Genomic DNA, 25,461 nt, shown 5'->3' on the forward strand with positions numbered 1-25,461 from the left:
TCAACTCAACTCAACTAAGAAAGAATCTACCTGGCTCAAAGTGACTAAGTCTAATCCTAACACTAGTTCCATTCTCTCCTATCCAAGGAAACCCAACAACTCCTTAATATTAGAAGTCCAGTACGGGTGCCTTACCCCAACGGACGGTAAAATGTCCCCTTTTTGTGTTTGTTAAATGTTGGGTTTGTGCTTGTTCACATTTGCAGCCGTGATGGCTTCAAATGTATTATGATTTTGATAAGAGGTAGCTATTATCCTTGGATTCTATGCTTAGGACGACATGTGTTTTTAATGCAAGCATAGGGCGGTGATAGCACCTGTATCTATGATGTTATCATGATTAGCTTGATGGGAAAAGAAGTTTTAGCTATCTAAAGAAGTTTTAGCTATCTATATCTGCTTCATTCGAGGTATATAGGTTGTGGTGCCCAAGTATAAGTTTTGGGCGGTTAAACCACTACATACAAAATAGGGAGTCGCAAGACTTCGAATTTTAGAATCTGGGAGTGTCATCATAACACCTTTTTGTGAAGTTTTTAGAAGGATATAGAATTCTTTGTGCGCAGCTCAAGAATGCAATAGATAGTGTTATGGCATTTAAAGAGGAAAGGAGCAGTTTAGGTTTTATGTCATTTTTGTATGGTTTATTTTGAATTGGTTTCGGGTATGCCCTTGCCAATATATACTATGCTCTTGTATAGCAGGCTGGGACTTCTGGTCCCGAATGCTTTTTGAGTAATTAATCAAATATGTCAACTTTCAGAAAAAAAAAGAAAAAAAAAAAAAGAAAAAGAAGAAGAGGTAGCTATTATCATCTACATATATTTCCTTTAAAATTATAGATCCAATTAGCACTCGACTGAGTTAATATAATCTAAAATAGGGATTTGTTAGGCAATTTCGCAGAAAGTCATTTCACTGCTCACTTTTTTATAGGAAAACAGCCACATCAGATGAATTAAGTGAATGGGACAAAATCTGCTAAAAAGTAAGCCTGTGTAGCTGCAAATTGGCTTCCTTAAAAAATTGCATAACAAATCGCTCTAAAATATTAGTTTTTTCAGAAAATAAACTTGTATTAAACTAAAACCCATTTTTCAAGGCATCATTAGTATTAATTTTCAAATTATAGAGTTCATTTTTTGTGTAAAACTTCATCACCTCAGAGCTATGTTGCAGCACAATTAGCCCTCACTTTTTTGTGGAGGGCTGAGATTGGCACTACCATGTTTAGATAATTGCACAAAAACCCTTTTTTCCCATTTAATTAGCTTATGGGGGCTTTTGTGAATTGTGATAACCTTTGACAGCTGGTTAAATAGTAAAAGACAAGGTGAGTCAGGGATAGTAAAATACATGGTAGTGCTAATATCCTATTGATATTCACACTACCACGTTTTAATAAGGGCAGTGATAAATCGACCCCCTATGTGTCTTCCTCTCTCCTTTGGGTTAGAGAGAGAGAGAGAGAGAGAGAGAGAGAGAGGGGGGTTAAGATATATGGGGGTCGATTTATCACTCCGATTTAAAATAATTGTAAAAACTCATATTGTCTTCCCTTTTTTAATTGGCATGAGAGAGCTTTTTGGGAACTTTCATAACTTTTGGCAGCTGATTAAACAATAAATGGGGGTTTGCTAAGGACCATTGCAGAAGGCATCTCCGCCCCTTTTTGTATCCAATGCTGAATCGATGGCCTGTGTATAAATAAGAAATCTTTAGATTTGAAGAAAAAAAATGATAAATTCATAAAATAAACAAACTTTTAGCCTGTGCAGCTGCAATCTCATGCAACAGCTGTTCCGTGAAATGCCTTATGCGATGGTCCCTAGCAAATCCTAACTGTAAAAAGTTGGAACTAGTAAAACTAATACCACCATGGGATGTAGCTTCTTGATGGCTCATTAGTCATTGAAGAGAATGAGACAATTGAAGAGGTTTTTCTTTGCTTCTGGAGACAACTTACCCAATTGGCGTTTTTTGGGTGTTGGAGATCTATGTCATCAGATGGACGGTTCAGATCAACAGAGGTGGATTCCAAACTAATAGTACCATGCATTTTTTAACTCCACCTTGTGTTGATCCAGACCATTTTTCAGATCATCAATGGCCCAAAATTGAACTTTTGGTAAAATATGTAATCCAGACCATTGAACTTCTGGTCGAAGGCCAAACCAATGGATCAGATCAAGTCTAACTATCAAATTTATTATTATCTTTAAACCTAAAGAATGTAATGAATAAAAAGCCCTAAGCCATTAACTAACCCTATTGAATGCCAAATAATATTAGATTTTGGCCTGGATATTCTACAAATCTTATGTTTTGCTTAATACCCTGAGTTTGGCTTTGCAGGAATTTTTCTAGAAAAGTTTGGAGAGGAAAAAATATTTCTAAAATTTTCAGGAATTTTTCTAGAAAAGTTTGGAGAGGAACAAATATTTCTAAAATTTTCTACTTTTGCAACACACTTAAAAAAGATAAACAAACCATATTCAATTTTTTTCTTAAGGGGGACCTTCAACTTACGATAATACATCTCTAAATTAACCACAATTTACATCGTTTCCCCTTGCAAATCAAGGGAAGAAAAAAAAAATACCAAGAAATTTTTTTCGTCAGAAAAGGTTTTTCATGGAAATTCAACACTTTCTCAAAGCAAAAGATCGAAGCAAACATCAACCAGAATGCACAAGTGAGGAATGATCATGAATAGATGCCATTCTCTTGCAAGCAAATACAGATTATATGCATGTTAGGTACCTTACCGAAACGCCAAAAGCTCTAGAGCTGATGGAACGCGTTAGGCAAGGCCCCTCAAACATGTCCCATACCGGGCTAGGTCCCACCCAGGCCCCACTCAGGACCGTAACATACCACCACGCTTCCGCATCCACCGTCCTCGGTAGCCCACTGTGACGGCTTTCACTCTGGCCTTTTTTTCCAAATATCCCTTTCCACAAGTTGCCCCTTCCGTGACTCGAACACGGGACGTGGGGGCTGCTCTGATACCAAATGTTAGGTACCTTACCGATACGCCAAAAGCTCCAGAGCTGATGGAGCACATTAGGCAAAGCCCTTTAAACCAGTCCCATACCTAGGCGGGCCCCCCACTCAGGACCGTGACAATGCAAAAATTCATGTAGGAGAACAGGTTAACCCAAGAGTTACATAATCAACGAGACTTTTCATTCAATGTACTAGTCAAACAAAAGCGATGTGGGTAAATCTTTTAACTATGCAAGGCCCTTTAGGGAAGGCCAGAGCTGATGGAGCACATTAGGCAAGGCCCTTTAAACCTGTCCCAAACCAGGCTGGGTCCCACCCAGTCCCATACCTAGGCGGGCCCCCACTCAGGACCGTGACAATGCAAAAATTCATGTAGGAGAACAGCTTAACCCAAGAGTTGCATAATCAACGAGACTTTTCATTCAATGTACTAGTCAAACAAAAGCGATGTGGGTAAATCTTTTAACTATGCAATGATGTACAAACAACTTACCCAGGAATCAGAGACCTCCCAAAAAACAATTGCCCTTAGCGTGTGATAGTACCTGCATTCGAGTTGCCCTACCAGAAAAATACATGGACAGTGCCAACATCACCTAACCCGCTTCAGAAATTGTACACAAAGGCCAAAGAGCAAGGACCATTTACTCCGAGTCTGCTGCACCATGAAACAGAGACAATACAAAAGGTTTGCCACAAAATGAATTTTGTACACCACCTCAAATCCCTTCCTCCAACAGCAATCTGCATTACATAAGTTCAAACTCCGGCCGGGCCTGTAGCTCGATCGGAAGGTTCTTGATGTTGCCGCCTTAATGTTTCAGATTCGATCCCACCCTACCTATCGGAAAAAGGAAATATCAGTTCAAACAAGCAACTAAAACCATGACAACAATGACACGAATGAATTTATAAGCTGGGGATATGGCATAGGGTAAATACCCCAACAGAGAAAGAATAGATGGTTGAGGGAAGATTGTTGGAGGAAGCTAAAAAAAATGATTTTACTAAGATTTTTGATAAAATGACAAAATAACGAATAATCCAGTGATTTAAAAAATCTATATCACTAGATTTTATTTTATCATTTACCATTACCAAAATATCACGACAATTTAACGATATTTTTTATTTTATAGTTCTCTTAAATTAGATATTGTCACATGTTTTTAAAATATATTTTCACAATATAAACCCAAAAAGTAACACAAATAAAATAAAATTTCAAGAGATATATACTTCATGATAAATTCCGAGGCAAATATATGTGACTATGGGAGGAAGCCTAGCACTGGGAGAACGAAATCTTACAACCAACACAAAAGAGGGTTTAGAAACAAATTCACCCAAATACTTCCAAATGCTGTGTACAACTAGGAAGTTCATGACTCACCAACAGATATTACCATCCAACTGGGCACGAATTGTTTGCTTTTCTGTCTATTTTCCGTCTCTCAACTCTTGATACTACTAGAACTAGTATGTCTAAAAACAAATAAACAATATGTAAGACCCTAACACATACACCGAAGTACTAAAATTATTCTACATTATTATATTAGAGGATGAATATTGAAAATTCAAAAAAGTAATACACTCTCTATTGTTAAAATATCTTACGATTCAAATCGATTCGTGGGTTGAACGATTCAAATCAGATGAAGAATCTTTTTTCGTAAAAATCTTACAATTCAAGTATGATTCGACTTCAATCGTGCGATTTTTACGTTTCTGTCTGTTTTGGATTTTGAGAACTAATTGTGATTTCAAAATGAAAATCATTTCAAAATGCTTTGGTTATTGCTAACATTTATTTGTATGATTGTTTTTTGAAAAGCGACATTTCATTAATAATAGATTAGCAGTCGGGAGTCCCAGCATGCTATTACACTTAATCAGGAATCCCTAGGCATACCTAGGGATTCCATTACATATATTGAGAAAAGTTTACATTGACCACAGTGCGTGAATTCTTCCATTACATATTCCAGAGAGGTAATTACTTTCATTTCATCCCGTTGGGCTCCAACCTTCGCCAAAATATATGCCACCTCATTCGCCGATCGTCTCCGATGTTCAGTTCTTGGGGATAGGACTCGCATTAGGTCCAGTATTCAGCCACTTGGTCCTGTAGCTTCCAGGGGTCCCTTCGAGGAACCAGATGCCCAACCCACTGCATTAGTAGAATCCCCTTCAATAATTATTGGACTTTGATTATTCACAAGTGCCCACCGCAAACAAAATAGAAGGGCTCTGACTTCCGCCTCATTTGCATCGCAGATACCCACCGGGCCAGAGAATGTAGCAATTGTCGAGGAATCGGAATTTCTGAAAACCCCTCCCACACCCGCTTTCCCCGGATTACTTTAGACCCGGGGAAGCCTCAACCCACTTAAATATCTTCTTAATATTAGGAATAGATTGAGGACTATTCTGCAGAAATACCAGTGTATCATCCGCAAATTGGAGATGGATGATTTCCTCAGCACTCGATCCAGCATGAAGGCCATGAATAAGTCCCAAATTACTTGCCTTAGATAATAAGAGACGAAGAGCTTCGACCACCATAATGAATAGGTATGGGGCAAGAGGGTCTCCATGACGAATCCCCCTCCAAGCCTTAAAGTATCCCTCAGGCGCACCATTGATGATTACTATAGATTTGAGTATGTGATTTGTTTGTTGTTGAGATAAATTATATAATGATTTATTGTATGATAAATATAGTTTGTGCTTTGTTTAGTAATTTATTGTGCGATGAATATGGTTTGTGCTTCGGATTACTAATCATGGAATTTTATATTTAATTTAATAGTTTCAAATGGAAAATAGATAATTACTCATTTTATTCTTATTTTTTACATTTTTTATATTTGTTCTCATTTTTATATATAAATTTGAAAAAATCTTACGATTTACGATTCGAACCCTACTACGATTTACAATTCGATTCCGATTTTCAGAACCTTGAATACACTAATTATAGAATACCAAAAAGAGCCATGAGGCTAAAAAAATAAGTATCATTATTTGAAGTTCAGACATATATATTAGTGGCACTAACATACACTTGGCACAATGCACAACAAAATACAAAAGAAAACGACAAAAAACAAAAAAAAGGACATGGAAAAAACAAGGCAAATAAACACTAAGAAAATGAAAAATGCATGAAAACTGACGAAATAACAAAGAATAAGATATAAACTACAGCGAGGCACAAGCACGGACACATAAATCTTTGTCACTTAGTGACATATACCAAAGCCAATATGACCAATATGGTCCCTATTACAATGTGTATTTACTCTGTAGGGGTAGTTTGGCCATTAACCAAATTTAATGAAAGAAAAAAAGGGGAATAGATATTTTGCGACAATTAACGCAAAACGCATCTCTCTCTACCATGTAACAACATGGTCTCAGAGCAGGGCTGATTCTTTTTTAGGATCCTCGGTATCTTTTGCTCTCCTTTTCTTGAAACAACCAAAAGAGGGAGGAAACAAGAAGTGAAGTCTTTTTTTCTGTGACAACGTGGTGATTGAAATCTCGTTGCGAAGCAATCAAATGTGGATGATCTAAGTATTCATAGTGGTGATGTTTATATGTGATGTGGTGATCTCAAGCTTTGATCGTGGTGTCGCGTGATTCAAATAATGATTTCAAGAAAAGCGTACTCATTATTTACGATTAAAGCTTGATCATAGTGGTATAATATTTTTCTTGGTCGTGGCTGCTGAAAATTATAGATTTGGGCATGGTTGGGTTTGATCTGGTCTGGTCGTTATGTTAGATTTGGACGTGGTTTGGTTAGATTAGGCAATTATTTCAGATCTAGGCGTTGTCTGGTTATATCTGAACCTGCATACAGATATAATTATATAACCTGTTAATGTTGTGTTTTGTTGTGTGCAAGTGTGTGGATTGAGGACATATTTCTTGGGCACCAGATGTTTGACAAAGGTCCGCTAAGGCAGTTTCATGTGTAGACTATTGTGTGCATGTGTGTTGTCGATGGCGGTGAAGGGCTACCTCCATGGCCATGTGAAAAGGTGTTTTCTTATCCTTCATCTCTATGCTCTTCTTTGCTATGGAAACTAAGGTAAATACAAATGATTTGGTCATTCAAATGACGAACACAAAACTTAATGGAAACAACTGTTTTTAGTGGGCCAAATCTGTGGAAGTTTTTGTTACAGGAAAAGCTAAGTTGAAATCATAAGAGCTGATAAACCCGAGTCGAATGATAAGAAATATGAATTGTAGTTAAATGCCGAAGATCAATAGATCTCTTATGTTTTTAGACATTGCCAAGCATATTTGAAATCGTACTAGAATGTTATTCTTTGGATCTAACAATAAGATGAGGATATATTACATCTCTACTTATCATTTCCTTCTGCTGTCTGAAAACTCCAAATGCTCCTATGAATCCATTTTCGAAATAATATGAGACTATTTCTGGCTCCATGTTCTAAAAGATTAATACCACGGGCATATGTGTTTCATTGTCCCAGAATATTTTTTCATTGGAAACTGATTTGCCGAGGCTTAAATTTTCGAATACTTTCAACGTCTTAAGTCTTCATTCACGTCGGATTCAAGTATTGTTTCCAATTCCGATGAGGCACGATGACTGCGAATTTACTTGTATAACCTCTTCCCTTTCTTTGTAACTTGTCATCTGCTTCAACCTGCTTTATTTATCTCTCCTTGCAAATCTCTTACTTGTTTTTCAAGCGTAGAGATCCTTTCTTCTTTTTCATTTCATTTTGGTGTATGTAGATAGAAATCCTAAAGTGGATCACGTTCCATTAGGGAACGGAGGGTCCTTGATGGTCAATCATCATCGGCCAGGTTAATAAGCCACCGCTGTATATGAGAAGAAAATCGATGGGGATTGCCACATGATCATTGGGGAATAAGGAGATTAATTTTGTCATGCATTGCATTCATAATTATTTTAAATGTGTTCCAACTATTTCAAAATTTTGATTATCAAACTACTATTTCTTTGTGTAGTGATTAGATTGATAAATATCATAGTAATTGTTTAGATTTAGTCTTTGAGCCTTTTCAATATTTGCTTCTAACCCACCCTACAGGAAATGTAGGTGTCAAGGAAGGACCCTTCGCCAATGAAAACATTTGATGAAACCAATGCGGGATGGGAAGAGTTTGGTGTCCGAAGTTCGGTGTGATATGATGTTAATACCGAGAGTTGACATGAGTGGAATTAAGTTTCTTTTTATCCATTTGATTTAAAGACTTTAGTTAGTTGGTTATAAATTTGTTATGGTTGGATTTGATTATTTAAGATAGTGGTTTATTAATTTGAGAAATGGTCATTATTTTAGTTGTTGAGAATAATATTTATGGAAAGGTTTTAAATTATTAAGCTTCATTTATCGCTTCCACTATTTATCTTGTTGTGGTTTTTTGTAGTGACCTCAGGCAAATGGCAGCCGGGTAGTTACAGTTGTGGTATCAGAGCTAGGCCAGATTTAATCAGTGAGGAACCTGAATTCAGTCTTGGGTAGGTCCTAAGAATGGGTTACGCATCACAATTGAACTATGCACACCTCCCTTATATGTAAGAAAACACACACCAGCATAGATTTTTAGGATAAATATAAATAAAATGTACCAACTCACCACTAATTTGTTGTTTGTTGTATTAAGAAGATCTTTTATAATAACGCATGTTAAATTCATTCATCAGATGAATACATACCGAAGGAGGGGAGATGCTGCCGGAACAAGTGGCGGTCAGGAAGGGAATGATCAAGATCCTCTGCAAATGATCGCAGACTTATTGAGGGGTAAAGCGAAAACCCAAGCGACAAGTCAGACAGCTCTTCAGAATATCGTTGCAAACCTTGCTGGTCACTAGCCGGGGAATGATCCATCTCGGCTACATCGCCAGTTCAGGGATTATCATCCCACAGAATTAAAAGGAACTGGGGATCTGATGGCGGACAATAGTTGGATCATCGAAGTTGAGCGAATCTTTGCTTTTATGGGTTGCAATGATGCACAAAAGATTCAGTTGGCCTCATTCTTGTTGACGAAGGAGGCAGGAACTTGGTGGAGGTCAGTGAAGTAAAGCTATCCTGGAGCCAGGAATGAGACATGGGCTCAATTTAAGACGCGGTTCAACAACCAGTATTTCCCAACCCATGTCAAAAATGTGTTGGTCGCGGAATTTGCATCTTTAAAGCAAGGGAATTTGACGGTAGCTCAGTATGGGGGAAGGTTTAGGACCTTTTCTCGCTATGCACCGGGTTACGGATCAACCGAGGCAAACAAGGTGCGTAAGTTTACCGCTGGACTTCGTCCTACTATCATGGCGAGCATAATAAATTTTGATCTGCAAACCCTTGCTGAGGCATGTGAGAAGGGTGAAGTGGCGGAGCGAAGTGAGAATCGTTCAAGCCTCAAGGATATCTTAAGGTTTAGGACCTTGTCTCGCTATGTGCCAGGTTACGGATCAACCGAGGCAGACAAGATGCATAAGTTTATCGATGGACTTCGTCCTACTATCATGGCGAGCATAATAAATTTTGATCTGCAAACCCTTGCTGAGGCATGTGAGAAGGCTGAAGTGGCGTAGCGAAGTGAGAATCGTTCAAGCCTCAAGGATATCTTCATCTGGAAGTAAGAATCCCGCACCGCCCCAAAAGAAGCAGAGGGTTGAAGGAAATGGTTTGGTGACCTTATGTCCAACCTGTGGAAAGTGTCACGCTGGACAGTGTTGGAGGGCAATGGAAGTATGTTATATTTGTGGGGATCCGAACCATAAACAATTTAATTGCCCTTGGTTGGGCAGGCAGTCTGTGGGTGCACCGGTACGTCCGCCTCAACAATCTTAGCCCCCGAGGCAGACTTCATCAACAAATCTTTCTGTACCGACTCAAAACCAATGGAAGTTAAACCAGAATCGCCCTCAAAATGCAGGAAAGGATGCGCAGTCCAATCGACTCTTCGCGCTTACTCAAGGAGATGCGGAGTCGCTTAATATTTCCGGGGAAGGTTAGTTCAAGAAAATTTTAAGTGTCTGCTAATTAATTACCAATTTTGGGATTTACTTGTGCATACAGATGTTAGCAGCATTCTTCCTTAAGGAGATCATAAGAGAGTAGAGTATTTGGCCTAGGGTAGAAATTCTTAGAGGCTTTGTGTCCATAATCAGTGCAACAGAATTATGGATATGAAATTGTAGGATTCATAAAAGAGAGAGATTTGTGGATCTTAGGAAATTTAAAATTGATTTGCGTTAGTATCAGGAAGAAGGGCTAAACCTTTTGAGCCTCGGATCATTTTATAAAGGGATTTTGAGGATAATCTGAAGGAGTTTGAAGATAAGTGGATTTGATAGGAAGTTAATTGTTAACTACGATTGAAGGTAGCAAGGTAGAGAGAAGGATTTGAGGATAATCTGAAGGAGTATGAAGATTCTAAGTGGATTTGATAGGAAGTTGATTGTTAACTACGATTGAAGGTAGCAAGGTAGAGAGAAGGATTTTCATTAGTGACGTTATTGGATGGTTAATATCAATGTACCAAAAGTGCGATCATATTAGAAAGATAATTTTTTCTGTTTGAATTCTACATGATTATAAAGATTGCTGATGAAAATATATAAGTATGTATATGAGAGATTTGATGATGATAAGAATGAAAATGCACCAAGATCTTATCAATGATAAATTTTTTGACTTTTGAAGATTTCCTCTACATATGGTGGTTATTCTTAGAGATAGTATATTGCTATATCTGACAATTTTGTCACGAAATTATTGAAAATTTAGGATGGTTCGCACAAAGATTACCGCCAGAAAATCCATCAACAAGACATACTTATGGGATAGGCAGACAGATAATGAAAGGAGAGCTTGGCAAAGAATGTTTGCAACCAAAGATTCCTCTTCCGAAGAGACAGAGCCTGAGGAAAGATGTCAATACCAATTAATGTTGAATCCTTAAAAAGGAAATATGAGGACAATTCTTTTGATTTCAAAAGGGAACCAGAGGAAAAACCTGAAGAAGAAATTCCCGAACTTGAAAGAGAAAAGACAATAGAAAGGATTATCCATATTATTTCATCTGATTACGAGAGTTGTGGAGAATGGAAGATCAAGTATCACTTCACTCGGAAGAAGAAGTCACTAGTGCAGTGAGAAAGAGACCAAGGATCGAGGTTATTGAAGGAGAGTCGGTAGGCGATAACTTTTCAACCCCTGAAGGTATCTTTAAAATTTAGGACCTATCATATTAATGTAGTTACATTTCATAAGCTCTCAATTGACTTATGTAAAGGGTAAGTAGAATCAAAATTTAACTAGGAGTGAGGAATTTCGGGGACGAAATTTATTCGGGGGGGGGGGATAGAATGTAACAACTGAAACTTTTAATTAAGTTTTAGTAGTTTAAACTTTTGTTAATTGCACCCTAATTTTAATAAAGTAGGTGAGACTAAATTACCCTAACTGAAACTTTTAATTAAGTTTTAATAGTTTAAACTTTTGTTAATTGCACCCTAATTTTAATAAAGCAAGTGAGACTAAATTACCCTAATTAGTATATTACTTTAAGTTGGCTTAGGGGTATTTTTGGCACTTGTAAAGTTGAGTGGAGAAATTACTCTTCGTATTTTCAACCCCTAAAATTCGTGGCGTATTTCTTAATCCCTAAAATACAGGCATATTCCATATTTTCCAAATTTTGTAACTGACTCCCAATTCCTAAAAATATTGGTCGTATCCCCATCCTCCCCAAAAATATAGCCGCCCACTCCAAATTAGAGTGGGTACGGCAAATCAATTCTTTTCCCCTCTTGGGCATCTATTGTGGGCCCTAAAAAATCAGCCATATATATATATATAATTATATATCTAAAGTATATGGATATATATTACAAATATACATGAATCAAGATTAGGAACTATTTAATTCTATAAAGAAAGAAAGAAAATAGGAGAAAATATAGGAAGATGCTAAAAATTTGGAGATTTACAAATCTCCACAAAGCTTTGGGCGTGCATGACTTCCCATAAGGGGCGTGCACATGTTTTGCTCTCCCATATTTTTCTCAAGTTACATGCAGAGGTGTAAATGGATATTTGAAAATTCGATAACCGTCCGCATCCAAATTCGTTTAAAACGAATATTATACGAATCCATTTCAAGCGGATATTAACTGAATCCGTTTATCAAATATTCAGCTCTTAGCGGATGCGAATCTGGTAAATGGTATATCCGATCCGTTTAACATCCGAATCCGAGAAGTACATCCTTTTTATTTATTATTAATAATATCATTAATATTTATTTTTAGTTATGACACACTATCTTCTGTTTCTAAAAGAAAAATGAATTTTAAGGGCATTCTTGGAGTTTGACATGGCTTCTTTATGAAGCAACAAATGGGGCTGTAAGATGAAAGAGACAAATGGATGATGGTGATTGAAAGAAGATAGCATAGCTTTTAGAGAATTCTAAAGCAAGAAGGCCATCGTCATTGATGGTAAATGGACGACTCAGATCAATTTTCCAACTTAGGGTTACATAAAAACTCAAAATGCAATTAAAAGAGAGGACTTCTAAGGTTTGCAAGGAGAAGCAATAGAGAGGAGAAACGACGAGGCCGAGACACCATCTCTGGCATTCCTTGGAGCCCCAACCCCCACCAAAATCCGCCGCCGCCCCTCTCCACCTTCTCAAGGCCACCTCCATCACCGTCAGTCACCTCCATCTCTAACCCAATCCCCATCTCCATTCCCATTTCTCCTTCATCTTCCACCATCAGCACTCCCACTTCCCCTGTTCAAATAGCCCAAACCCATTCCATCATACACACACACACACACACACAAAAAAAAAAACCTAAAGACCACTACCAGCACCATCATCCATCCTCACCGCCCCCCTCTCTGCCTTTGTTTTAAAAGGAAGAAGAGGATCTCATATATTTTAGGGTTTGAGAGTTAATTTTGAGAAGAGAAGGTAGAAGTCTGGTTTTAGGGTTTGAAAAATTCATTCGAGGAGTAAGAACGAGAAGTAAGATAAAGTGCAGCAATAAAATGTTCGAATTTACCGGATAAACGTATACGGATAATATTCGAATTCGAACAATATCCGCCGGAATCGAATTCGGTAATAGATATTAAATATACGTCGAATTCGAATCAGAATCTGAATTCGGATAGTGTATACTGTAATCGAATTTGTATATAGCCATATCCGAATCGAATTCGATCTGTTTACACGCCTAGTTACATGTGGGCCATTTTCAACCCTTATACAATAGAGTTTTATAAACTTTCTATTCCCAATTGGATCATGCAATTAGGAATAAAGTAGGAGAATAGATATATAATCAAATAAGGAATTGATTAGGAGAGTTTCCACCAAATTTTGGAAAACCACTCACGCACACACTATATATTTTTGGACGCCCCTCTCTTCCCAAAATTTCATACGTTTGGGAGAGAGAGAGAGAGAGAGTACGGCAAGAAGAGATGGAAACTTAAGAGGAAAGAAAGAAAAAGAAGAAAAGGAAGAAGAGGAGACGAAAAGTTAGGGGCTTCAATTCAATTTGACTTTTATTTTCAAGTAAGTACCCGAATAAATTAATCCTTATTTTTCATTCGGATAAGTGTGGGTTTTCTTTTGGATCAAGAAAGGAATTTTGATGTCTCTTTTTAGGGTTTTTTTGTGCAATAATCTTGTTTGAGTGTTTGAAAATTAGTTTTGGGTGACAAAAATCTATGCATGTCTTTTCTTGAATGATTTCTAAGGTTTTTACACAAAAATCGGCATATGATAACTACTGCTTTTCAAACAAATTCACTATATATTCGATGTATAGTGTATATATGTTGTTATTCATAGAGATTTGGATTAGTTAGTGTGTTATAAAGGTTTTAAAAGAGTATATTTTTCGAAAAATCAGCATATAAACAGTGTGAATAGGGGGCGGCTGTTTTGTGTCGATTTCTTCCCTTATGTATTGTACAAGTTATAGGTATTGCCGTATGTGAAGTATATGTCATATATAGAATATTTCTAAACCTTTAAGGGGCTGATTCCTAAGAAAATCAGCGAGTATCATTGATTTTAAGGACTGTTTTAAGTAATCCCTTTTATAAAATAGTTATGTAAAGCGTAAATATTGTTTTTCAAGTGAGGGATGATGTATAAATATAATCTACAAGTTTTACGGTGTTATTTTAATCAAAATCAGCACTATTTGTACATGTTTAATATACCTTGTTAACTGTTTTTTTATAGAAACAGTCCCTTACGTGTGTGTTATTTATAAATGGTTAAGGATCTTATGGAAAAACACTTTTGTATATGTGTAATAGGAAGCATACTATTTATTTTTGTAAAGAGATTCCTATTAAGTGAAAGATTTTATTTTCTAACTTATTTATTTCTGTAAAGAGATTCCTATTAAATGAAAGATTTTATTTTCTAACTTATATCCTTTAGAAAATTAGCACTTAAGTTTAAAAAATTAAGTTTTTATCGATTTTGTTAAGGATAAAACATAAATACTATATGGCTACGAAAAAGGGGACTTTTAGGATAAAAGGACTGTGTATTTAGGGTGTGTATCTCATCTTGGTTGAGACTTAAAGTTTCAAGTGAATGGAAAACTTAGTGCGAATGATTCTATGATTCCAGGACTGTTTCTTCCCGATTCTTGTTAGAGGCTACTTCAGATTTCTCCATTTCAGACAATAAGGCAAGTATTTGGTTGACTCAATCACTAAGGGCCTGTTCAGTTGCGCGCAGGAAACGGAAATGACGTAGCAGAAGGAAACTGAAAGGAAAAGAAACTGCTAAGAAAGCAGTAGGAGTGCGCATTCAGTTGCCAGGAAACAGAAAAGAAACAGTAAAGAAACAACAAGAATATGCATTCAGTTGCCATGGAAACAGAAAAGAAACAGCACATAATATGTTCTTTACCACATATAAAGCAAGTTATGCCCCCTAAGCCCTACCAAATAGTCCACTAACTACTCAAAACAACTTACGAAGCAGATTTTAAAAGCAATATAATGGAACCAACAAGAAAGACGGACACCCATGGTAACCCTCTGTGGCACCGGCTCTGCCCTTTCGCTACTCCGATACTTGGCTCTCTCCAAATATGCGTCTAACTGTAACTGAGCCTCCGCCAACGTCCCAAATGAACGGTAGCATGTTTCGCTAAATTTGTCAACTTGCTCATGACACTCTGGCCAAGTGTAGTAAATCCCAAGCCTCCTGCCATTAAAGACAGCATAGAACTTCTGCTTCCCCATACTCACCTAACAAAAAGACAACATATCACATGATGAAAAGATGTCAAAGCATCATCCAAATGTCAAACTAGAAAATATGCACCGCCTGCCATTAACCGCCATCCAAATGTTAAAGATCATTACAGATAAAAATAACTACCAACATCCAAAATCAAAGCTACCACCATAACTACCAACATCCAAAATAAATAACCACCATCCAAAATAAAACAAAGACTGTAAAGTTCATATAACAGTAACAACCACCATAACCACCACCCAAAAAGTGCCATAAAAGTATTGTTCATTAACAGTAACTACCACCATAACCACCCTCAATCATCCATCTGCTGCCTGATGAAACGAGCAATCTTCCTTCGGATGTACGACCTCCTCTCCTCCTCGTACATGATGAAAAGATGCGTCTGAGATGGATTTACTGTAAGGCACTCTGTGGTCCTCAACAAGATATCCTGCGAAAAACCCCCAACTCCTCAACAGCTTCGCAAAGCTGTGCAAGGTAAGCAGGGGCACTCGAACCAATAAGGGCATCGGTAACCTTGTCCATGCTTGTTGAGAGACGCGACATACTGTCCAAATGTGCCCCACCCTGGCGAGTCCTCTGTCGTCTGGTACCAACCCGTCTTAAGGGAGATGTCTCACTACCACCATTAATGGGATCTGCTTCTGGAGATGGTGGGTGATGAGACATGATGGTATGGTCATCTGCGAAGTCATCCCCAATGTCATCAAGACTGACTGGCTGCGAACTTGCTATGCTTGGATTCTCATGCGTCCTTGACCCTGCCCCTTTCGTGAACTCATCTCCAAAGATTTTGCACATATCGTCATGCAAAACATGATGGGTAGTGAAGTGCTTATTATGTTTTGGATAAGCCTGTGACGAGGAGCATAAAAAATAAGAAGATATTGGATATGGTATTACTATAAGAAGATTGTATCTTGAGAGGAAGTGTTTCTTGCAGCGCCGTAATCATCGTAGACCTCTTTCTCGCAGGTGACCATTTTGGTGTCATTGTCCCAACCAAAATCGCTTCTACTGGGGATGATGCAAACACCCTTGTATGTTTCTTTCATAGTCTTGATGCGGTTTTTTATGTACTCCTTATTGAGTTGGAGGTTGAAAAGGGCATTCATTGCAGTGGCCGCAGCTACATCAGCATGATTCTTAAAACCATTTGGGATTTTGTACCCCTCTGCGATTTGAACTAAAAGGGTATCTACGAGCACCTTGTCCATTTGGTCATTCCAAATGATATTCGTCCCCCTCTTCTGCGAGGTTTGTGGTGCAGTTGTCATTCTGATTCAACATGCACATATATGATTGTTAGGAGTGAATAAAATGAAGGCTGCTATAACAGGGGTACCCAGAGACAACAGCTGAAGCAAGAGAGTTACTTGAATAGACACACATACAACCATCAAAATATAACAAAGTTACAACATACATCATCCAAAACAACTAGCTACTATCTTCCTTCAAAATTTTAATTCATCACACTAATAACAACAAAGTTACTTGAATAAACACACATACAACCATCAGAACATAACAAAGTTACTCGAAACAGTAAAAGAGTCATACAACTATAAAAAACATAACAAAGTTACTCCAACCATTTATGGAGTGAAACTATAATCCCCCAACGTCAATGACGCCTACTGAAATCATTCCACATCTGTGTGGTAAGCATGTTTCTAATTTCCTCTCCTACTCTTTTGTCATCATCCCTTGATTGAGGAGGATCTCGTGGTATGTCCTCATCTTCCACAGTTTGTAGCAAGAGTTGTCTAGCTAGAAAGTTGTCCACATCTTCTAGTATTGAATCATTCGGCCTGAAACGCTGAATATGATTATGGATGCAACAACATGCCAAGAATATGTCAATCTGCTTATCGAAATTGTACATTGGTTCTTCATTAAGAATATTGAAACGCTTCTTCAAGACGCCAAATGTGCGCTCAAAGACATTTCGACAGGACGAGTTTCTATGATTGAACAACTCATTACTAGTCTGTGGACGCCGCCCGCTCCACTCACTTAGGTGGTATGCGGTCTTACGATGCGGGGTAATGAAATGTCGTAAGAGAGGGTACCCACAATCGGCGAGGTAAAACTTTCCTACAAATAAAAAGAGATTATATATCAGCAACTAGTAATAAGTGGGAACTTGTTTACTACAATGTAACTATGTCATATACGATGTACCTGGAATAAGTGGTACTACAATGTAACTATGTCATATACGACGTACCTGGAATAAGTGGAATCTTGTCAGCCCTTGTTAATGCATCCGCTAACACTCTCGAGTCGGAAGCCGAACCATCCCATCCGGCTAGGATATACGTGAAGAAAAACATGCCTAGTTTTGTCGTAAGCATTTTATAGCTCAAAATGTTTTAGCGGCCTGTGACTTTGACCTAAAATACACGTATACCCTAGCCGAATGGAAGGATTCGGCTTCCGACTCAAGAGTGATAGCGGATACATTAACAATGGCTGACAAGATTCCACTTATTTCAGGTACATCGTATATGACATAGTTACATTGTAGTAAACAAGTTCCCACTTATTCCTAGCTGCTGATATAGAATCTTTTTTTATTTGTAGGAAAGTTTTACCTCGCCGATGGCGGGTACCCTCTCTTACGACATTTCATTACCCCGCATCGTATGACCGCATACCACCAAGTGAGTGGAGCAGGCGGCGTCCACGGACTAGTAATGAGTTGTTCAATCATAGACACTCGTCCTATTGAAATGTCATTGAGCGCACATTTGGCGTCTTGAAGAAGCGTTTCAATATTCTTAATGAAGAACCAATGTATACAATTTCGATAAGCAGATTGACATCTTCTTGGCATGTTGTTGCATCCACAATCATATTCGGCGTTTCATGCCTAATGATTCAATACTAGAAGATGTGGACAACTTTCTAACTAGACAACTCTTGCTACAAACTGTGGAAGATGAGGACATACAAAGAGATCCTCCTCAATCAAGGGATGATGACAAAAGAGCAGGAGAGGAAATTAGAAACACGCTTACCGCACATATGTGGAATGATTTTAGTGACGTCATTAACGTTGGGGGATTATAGTTTCACTCCATATATGGTTGGAGTAACTTTGTTATGTTTTGATGGTTGTATGACTCTTTTACTGTTTCGAGTAACTTTGTTATGTTCTGATGGTTGTGTGTGTGTTTATTTAAGTAACTCTGTTGTTATTAGTGTGATGGATTAAAGTTTTGAAGGAAGATAGGATTAAAGTTTTGAAGGAAGATAGTAGCTAGTTATTTTGGATGATGTATGTTGTATCTTTTTATGCTTGGATGATATATGTTGTAACTTTGTTATGTTTTGATGGTTGTATGTGTGTTTATTCAAGTAACTCTGTTGCTTCAGCTGTTGTCTCTGGGTACCCCTGTTATAGCAGCCCTCATTTTATTGACTCCTAACAAACATATATGTGCACGTTGAATCAGAATGGCAACTACGCCACAAACCTCGCAGAAGAGGAGGAAGAATATCATTTGGAATGACCAAATGGACAAGGTGCTCGTAGATACCCTTCTAGTTCAAATCGCAGAGGGGTACAAAATCCCAAATGGTTTTAAGGATCATGCTTATGTAGCTGCGGCCACTGCAATGAATGCCTTTTTCAACCTCCAACTCAATAAGGAGCACATAAAAAACCGCATCAAGACTATGAAAGAAACATACAAGAGTGTTTGCATCATCCCCAGTAGAAGCGGTTTTGGTTGGGACAATGACACCAAAATGGTCACCTGCGAGAAAGAGGTCTACGATGACTACGTCGCTGTAAGAAACACTTCCTCTCAGGATACAATCTTCTTATAGTAATAAGATATCCAATATCTTCTTATTTTTTATGCTCCTTGTCACAGGCTCATCCAAAACATAATAAACACTTCACTACCCATCATGTTTTGCATGACGATATGTGCAAAATCTTTGGAGATGACTTTGCGAAAGGGGCCGGGTCTAGGACGCATGAGAATCAAAGCATAGCAAGTTCGCAGCCAGTCAGTCTTGATGACATTGGGGATGACTTTGCAGATGACCAACCCCCATGTCTCACCACCCACCATCTCCAGAAGCAGATCCCATTAATGGTGGTAGTGAGATATCTCCCTTAAGACGGGCTGGTACCAGACGATAGAGGACTCGCCAGGGTGAGGCACATTTGGACAGTATGTCGCGTCTCTTAACAAGCATGGACAAAGTTGCCGATGCCCTCACAGGTTCGAGTGCCCCTGCTTACCTTGCACAGCTTCGCGAAGCTGTTAGAGGGGTTGGGGGTTTTTCGCAGGATATCTTGTTGAGAACCACGGAGTACCTCACAGTAAATCCATCTCAGACGAATCTTTTCATCATGTACGAGGAGAGGAGAACATACATCAGAAGGAAGATGGCTCGTTTCATCAGACAGCAAATGGATGATTGAGGGTGGTTATGGTGGTAGTTACTGTTAATGAACAATACTTTTATGGCACTTTTTGGGTGGTGGTTATAGTGGTGGTTACTGTTATATGAACTTTACAGTCTTTGTTTTATTTTGGATGGTGGTTATTTATTTTGGATGTTGGTAGTTATGGTGGTAGCTTTTATTTTGGATGTTGGTAGTTATGGCGGTAGTTATTTTTATCTGTAATGATCTCTGACATTTGGAAGGCGGTTAATGGCAGGCGGTGCATATTTTCTAGTTTGACATTTGGATGATGCTTTGACATCTTTTCATCATGTGATATGTTGTCGTTTTGTTAGGTGGGTATGGGAAAGCAGAAGTTCTATGCTGTCTTTAATGGCAGGGCCTGGGATTTACTACACTTGGCCAGAGTGTCATGAGCAAGTTGACAAATTTAGCGGAAAATGCTACCGCTCATTTGGGCCGTTAGCGGAGGCTCAATCACAGTTAGACGCATATTTGGAGAGAGCCAGGTATCGGAGCAGCGAAAGGGCAGAGGCGGTGCCACAGAGGGTGTTACCATGGGTTTCCCTCTTTCTTGTTGGTTCCATTATATTGCTTTTAAAATCTGCTTAAGTTTTTTTGAGTATTTAGTGGACTATTTGGTAGGGCTTAGGGGGCATAACTTGCTTTATATGTTGTAAAGAACATATTATGTACTGTTTCTTTTCCGTTTCCCTGGCAACTGAATACACATTCCTGTTGTTTCTTTACTGTTTCTTTTCTGTTTCCTGGCAACTGAATGCGCACTCCTACTGCTTTCTTAGCAGTTTCTTTTCCTTTCCGTTTCCTTCTGCCACGTCATTTCCTTTTTCTTTCTGTTTCCTGCGCGCAACTGAACAAGCCCTAAGGCTTCCTAATTTCTTGAATTTATCTTTCCAATTATTACCATGACAATTGTTGTTATAAAATTGTTTCCAATTTTGACATGCATTATGCATATATGCAAAGTGTGTGCAATGCTTTGAGTAGTTGGGCTTTTTCAACCCAGCTTCCTGTGGTTTACTGATTTCTTTTCAGTAGAAACTCTGTTTGTGGACAGGTGTTGTCCCAAAGTGTTAGCGAGTCATTGCTAAGGTTTATGGTAAGCAACTCTTCTATTTTTTCAAAAGAGGGCTCATGTGGTGGTTTGTCCTTTTTAGACTGCACTGTTTTTTTCTGGATAGAAGGTTTTCATTTCTTCTTTCCATTGGTCACCATCTTCTTCTGTTTTGAAGATTTTTTATGCTATGGGATTGTGGTTTGTTCCACAGTTGTTATCCATCTCTTGCAATGGTATGTTATGTAAAAATTTTGCAGAGAGAGAGGGTTTGGTTGAAACCCAAGGTGGATGAATCCAGGTACAACCAGGAAAATATGATGGAGAGCTAATGGTAAGAAGGCACCATACCCTAACCCTGGGTATCCGTATGGAGTATGTAGGAAGTATGTATATACACAAAAGTATCACGTATATACCATAATAATGATAGTAAAATATTATGATGAGAATAACGAAAAGTAGATCCATAAGAAGACAAAAGCCATGAGCTTATAGAATATCATGATGAGAAGATAAGAAAGTGAGCATAAAAGAAGACAGAAAGTTATAAATGGTAAAATACCATGATGGGAATAATGCAAAATATCTACAATGCTCAAGTGCATGTAGACTTAGTCACCCACAACCTCCAAATCACACACAAGTGGTTGAAAGACTAAGACATCCACCAACTCAAGTGAATTGGTGACTGACCATGGCATCCTCCAAAGTCTATATAAGGAGGTCTCCTCTCACTGAAGAAAAAAAAAAAAAAAAAACTAGTTAATTGCACTATAATAGTTAAGACTTCTCATCTTGTAACCTTTTTTTCCTTTGTTTTAGTTTTTCCTTACACGAGTGTTTGTAATGAGTGATTACTTATTTATGTAAGTAAGAGTCAGCCATATAGTAATGTGTTATATGCAAGGTTTTAAATTTCGACCGAAATCGAAATTGGGTAAAGTCGAAACGTTACAAAATTTCGATCGAAATTTCAAAATTTCGATCGAAATTTCAAAATTTCTTTTCCCCATAAATTTCGGCCCGAAATTTAAGGAATATCCCCAAAAAATCAGTTTGTAATTGATTATTTAATATTATCCCGAAATTTCAGGAATTTCGTCGAAATTTGGTAACAGCTAAAATATTGCCTTTTTTAATTTCGATCGATTTCGCCTTAATTTCGGAAATTTCGGTTTTGGTGAGGACCGAAACACATTCCGAAACCGAAATTTAAAACCTTGGTTATAAGTTTGTTTTGAGATTAATAAGATCTGAAGAGTGCTACTGTCTTTTCTTTTCCATTTGCATCTTTGCCTGGTGTGTTGAGCCTCGCCGTGACCAGTAAGGCACACAGGAAGGAGTCTGTGACCAGTAAGGCACAAAATTAGACAAAATACCGAGATTTCATCATAAATCTCGGGACAGGTTTGGTTCTAACCAAGTTATAACAGGTTGACACGAGAGGGAAGACGAAAAGAAACAAGGGTGTATCTTCTGTGAAAGAAGTGGACACAGATGAACAGTGGTGAATAGGTAGAAGTGAGAGAAAATATATGAAGAAAATGGCGTGAGAAAATAAATTTAAAAGAGATTTCTTACCGATCGGGATCCCATCTGATCTGTTACCGAACTCCGTATAGAACTCGGTGGATCTCCTCAAGACCGTTTGGACCCAACGGCTGCAGACTCCTTCCTGTGCCTTACTGGTCACGGCGAGGCTCAACACACATGGCAAAGATGCAAATGGAAAAGAAAAGGCAGTAGCACTCTTCAGATCTTACTAATCTCAAAACACACTTACAACACACTGCTATATGGCTCACTCTTACATAAATAAGTAATCACTCATTATAAACACTCGTAAGGGAAAACTAAATCAAAGGAAAAAATATTACAAGATGAGAAGTCTAACTATTGTAGTGCAATTAACCGGTTCCTCTTTCAGTGAGAGGAGAGCTCCTTATATAGGACTTTAGGAGGATGCCATGGTCACTAATCCACTTGAGTTGGTGGATGTCTTGGTCCTTCAGCCACTTCGGTATAATTTGGAGGTTGTAGGTGACTAAGTCTACAAGCACTTGAGTGTTGTCGATCTTTTGCATTATTCTCATTATGGTATTTTATCATTCATAACTTTTTGTCTTCTTCTGTGCTCACTTTCTTATCTTCTCATCATGATATTCCACCAGCTCATGGCTTTTGTCGTCTTATGGATCTCTTTTTCCTTATTCTCATCATGATGTTTGACCATCATTATTATCGTACAAACGTAACTTTTGAGTATATACATACTTTCCTACAAACTCCATACGTATCCGATACGTATACCCAGGGTTAGGGTATGGTGCCTTTTCATGGTGTTTCATCTCCAAGATTTATGATGTAGGGACCTTCATTGCTTGGATGCTGTGGAAAAACAGTATCTCTCAAAAAACCTCAGCTTTGCACACCACATCAATCCCCTTGATCCCTATTTCTTTTCTCTAGATTACCCTGAATATTGTTCAGCTACACAGTTCCAAAAACTAAAGTGACCAAATGCATTTATGAAAAACTACGCTATGAGGTTATCCACCTCATCACCAGAAAGAACCACATGGACTTGAACCTCTGGATCGAAACTTTCACATCCATCCAAGAAGCAGATTATAAATCTCCAGCTCTTAGATATCCCCCAAATCAACTCGGGTTCAAAGAAACAGAACATTTTGGGCTTAAGATGGTCATCAGGAGTGAAACCAAAGTAGAAGACCTATCCTACTTCCTTGAGAACGGTTTCCAGCGTCCTCAACATCACCTACCTACAAGCAGGATATATCTCTACTCCCACGGATCATTCAGGATTATTGTAAAAAGACCTTTGCACAAAATCAAGGAGACATTATGCTCAATGTCTACTCAGTCCCTCCATACTGGGATTGCCACAAAGTAAATCGCAATCCTCACTACTACCCTGGATTCCATCTACTCAGGAGGATCGGATACGACTCATCACTTGAGTTTACTGATTCAGAAATAGATGCATTTCACCAGAAAGAAGTTAGAAGACTGTTCTACCCCAGTGCAGTAAATCTTCATCTCAGTATATCTTCATCTCAGGAAAAGCTCCCTATTTGCCATTAAAAGAAAAATAAATGCAGAAGAAAAATGGTACAGAGAGGTCGCAAAATCCGGCCGATGGTTCATTCAAGATCAATTCAGCAGACATCGCGATCCCTGGCATACCATGATTGAAAATAACGGGATTCTTGGTCCGAAAAAGAGGAAAGCGTCATTCCAAGAAATTGAAGAAACATTCAAGTATGGTAGAAGTGTCATCTCATCACCACAATGAAGGTCCCTACATCATAAATCTCTTACATGGAAAGAAATCTGGTTTGATGAAATCTTCAAAAAAGAAGATGACAATGAAAAATGGACAGAAGAAATAAATGCCTTCTACCTAGCAAAATCTAAAAAAGATAAACCTCCATCGGAGCCCTCTTTGGAACAACTTACAGAGTTGCTGATGGAAAACTTTAGCGAAAACCCGCTAAAGCTTTGGGAGAAAACCCAACCTAAAGCAGAAATTGTACTGAAAGACCCCACAAAGGTCACTAACGAAAAATCTGAATTCTATAGTCTAAAAGATATCGAGGAATTTAATATCCAAATTAGTGAGCTACAAGAAGCTGGGATAATAAGATCAAGCAAATCATCTTTTAGTTCTCCAGCTTTCATGGTAAGAAAGCATAGTGAACTAAAGAGGGGAAAGGCCAGACCAGTAATTAACTACAAGGCCTTGAATGCTAATACTGTATTCGATGGAAACAAAAGACCAAACAAAGACGTGTTAATTAATAGTATCCAGAATGCTCAAATAGTCAAATCTTTTCAAAATTTGACTGCAAGTCAGGTTATTGGCATGTCAAAATGGATGAAAAAAGCATTCCTTATACAGCGTTTAGTGCTCCACAAGGGCATTATGATTGGTTAGTAATTCCATTCGGATTGTGTAATGCACCACAAATATTCCAAAGGTGAATGGATAACATATTCAGAAGCCATAAGGACTACTGTCTAGTATACATCGACGATGTCCTTGTCTATTCTAAGACAAGAGAAGAACACAGAAAGCACGTAACACTGGTCGCTGAGGAATTCCAAAAAAATGGAATAGTCCTATCCGAAAAGAAAACGATATTAGAACAACCTAATATCGAGTTCCTAGGATTAACCATAAATCAAGGAAAAATAAGTCTCCAACCACACATCTTAGAAAAAGTACACAACTTTCCAGATGATCTCAAAGATGTAAAAATGTTACAAAGATTTTTGGGTTTAATAAACTATGGAGAAAATTTTATCAAAGACTTAGGGACAAGAGTACAAGACTACGGACCAAGAACAACAAGACTGCCCCTTTGATATAATACCATACAGAAGTTTCCAATAAGGCTTCTGATAAACTCCTCAATGTAATAGATAGACTCAGCTATGCCTTTCTCGTCTTCTTTTGTTTTCTTTTTCTTTTCTTTTTTTCCTTTTTCCCCTCTGAACTAATCAAGCTACTGCAATGCTTTTCTTGACCTACAAAATCCTATAAGTTCAAGCACAAGGGGCCAAACGCTTGAAGAAAACAAGT

At 38.0% G+C, this 25,461-nt stretch overlaps 2 protein-coding genes across 3 annotated transcripts in view; one reads left to right on the forward strand and one right to left on the reverse strand.

Annotated features, from left to right (window-relative positions):
* Nucleotides 1–3,406: 3,406 nt before the first annotated feature.
* Nucleotides 3,407–25,461, reverse strand: part of LOC143890036 (SNF2 domain-containing protein / helicase domain-containing protein / F-box family protein) — a 42,857-nt gene continuing 20,802 nt past the window's right edge. Inside the window, exon 9 of one of the 2 annotated variants that reach the window (XM_077394667.1) lies at nucleotides 3,407–3,846. The gene's annotated coding sequence lies outside the window, so the exon portion shown is untranslated. Of the gene's footprint in view, nucleotides 3,851–25,461 lie in introns of both variants that reach the window. The other variant, XM_077394594.1, reaches the window with a different exon arrangement.
* Nucleotides 18,811–19,484, forward strand: LOC143889663 (uncharacterized protein At2g29880-like). The gene is made up of 2 exons (XM_077393956.1): nucleotides 18,811–19,146; nucleotides 19,233–19,484. Exons 1-2 carry the CDS (start codon nucleotides 18,811–18,813, stop codon nucleotides 19,482–19,484), a joined length of 588 nt encoding a protein of 195 aa, XP_077250071.1.

Source organism: Tasmannia lanceolata, unplaced genomic scaffold, assembly GCF_043159265.1.
Source record: "Tasmannia lanceolata isolate RefF3 unplaced genomic scaffold, GAP_Taslan_0.1 ptg000002l, whole genome shotgun sequence".
NCBI lineage: Eukaryota > Viridiplantae > Streptophyta > Magnoliopsida > Canellales > Winteraceae > Tasmannia > Tasmannia lanceolata.

Excerpts from the sequence above, each read along its gene's own strand:
- LOC143889663 (XM_077393956.1), top strand. The coding sequence starts at position 18,811 with ATGGCAACTACGCCACAAACCTCGCAGAAGAGGAGGAAGAATATCATT. Across the intron at positions 19,147-19,232 it reads TCTACGATGACTACGTCGCT|GCTCATCCAAAACATAATAA; the intron begins GTAAGAAACACT and ends TCCTTGTCACAG.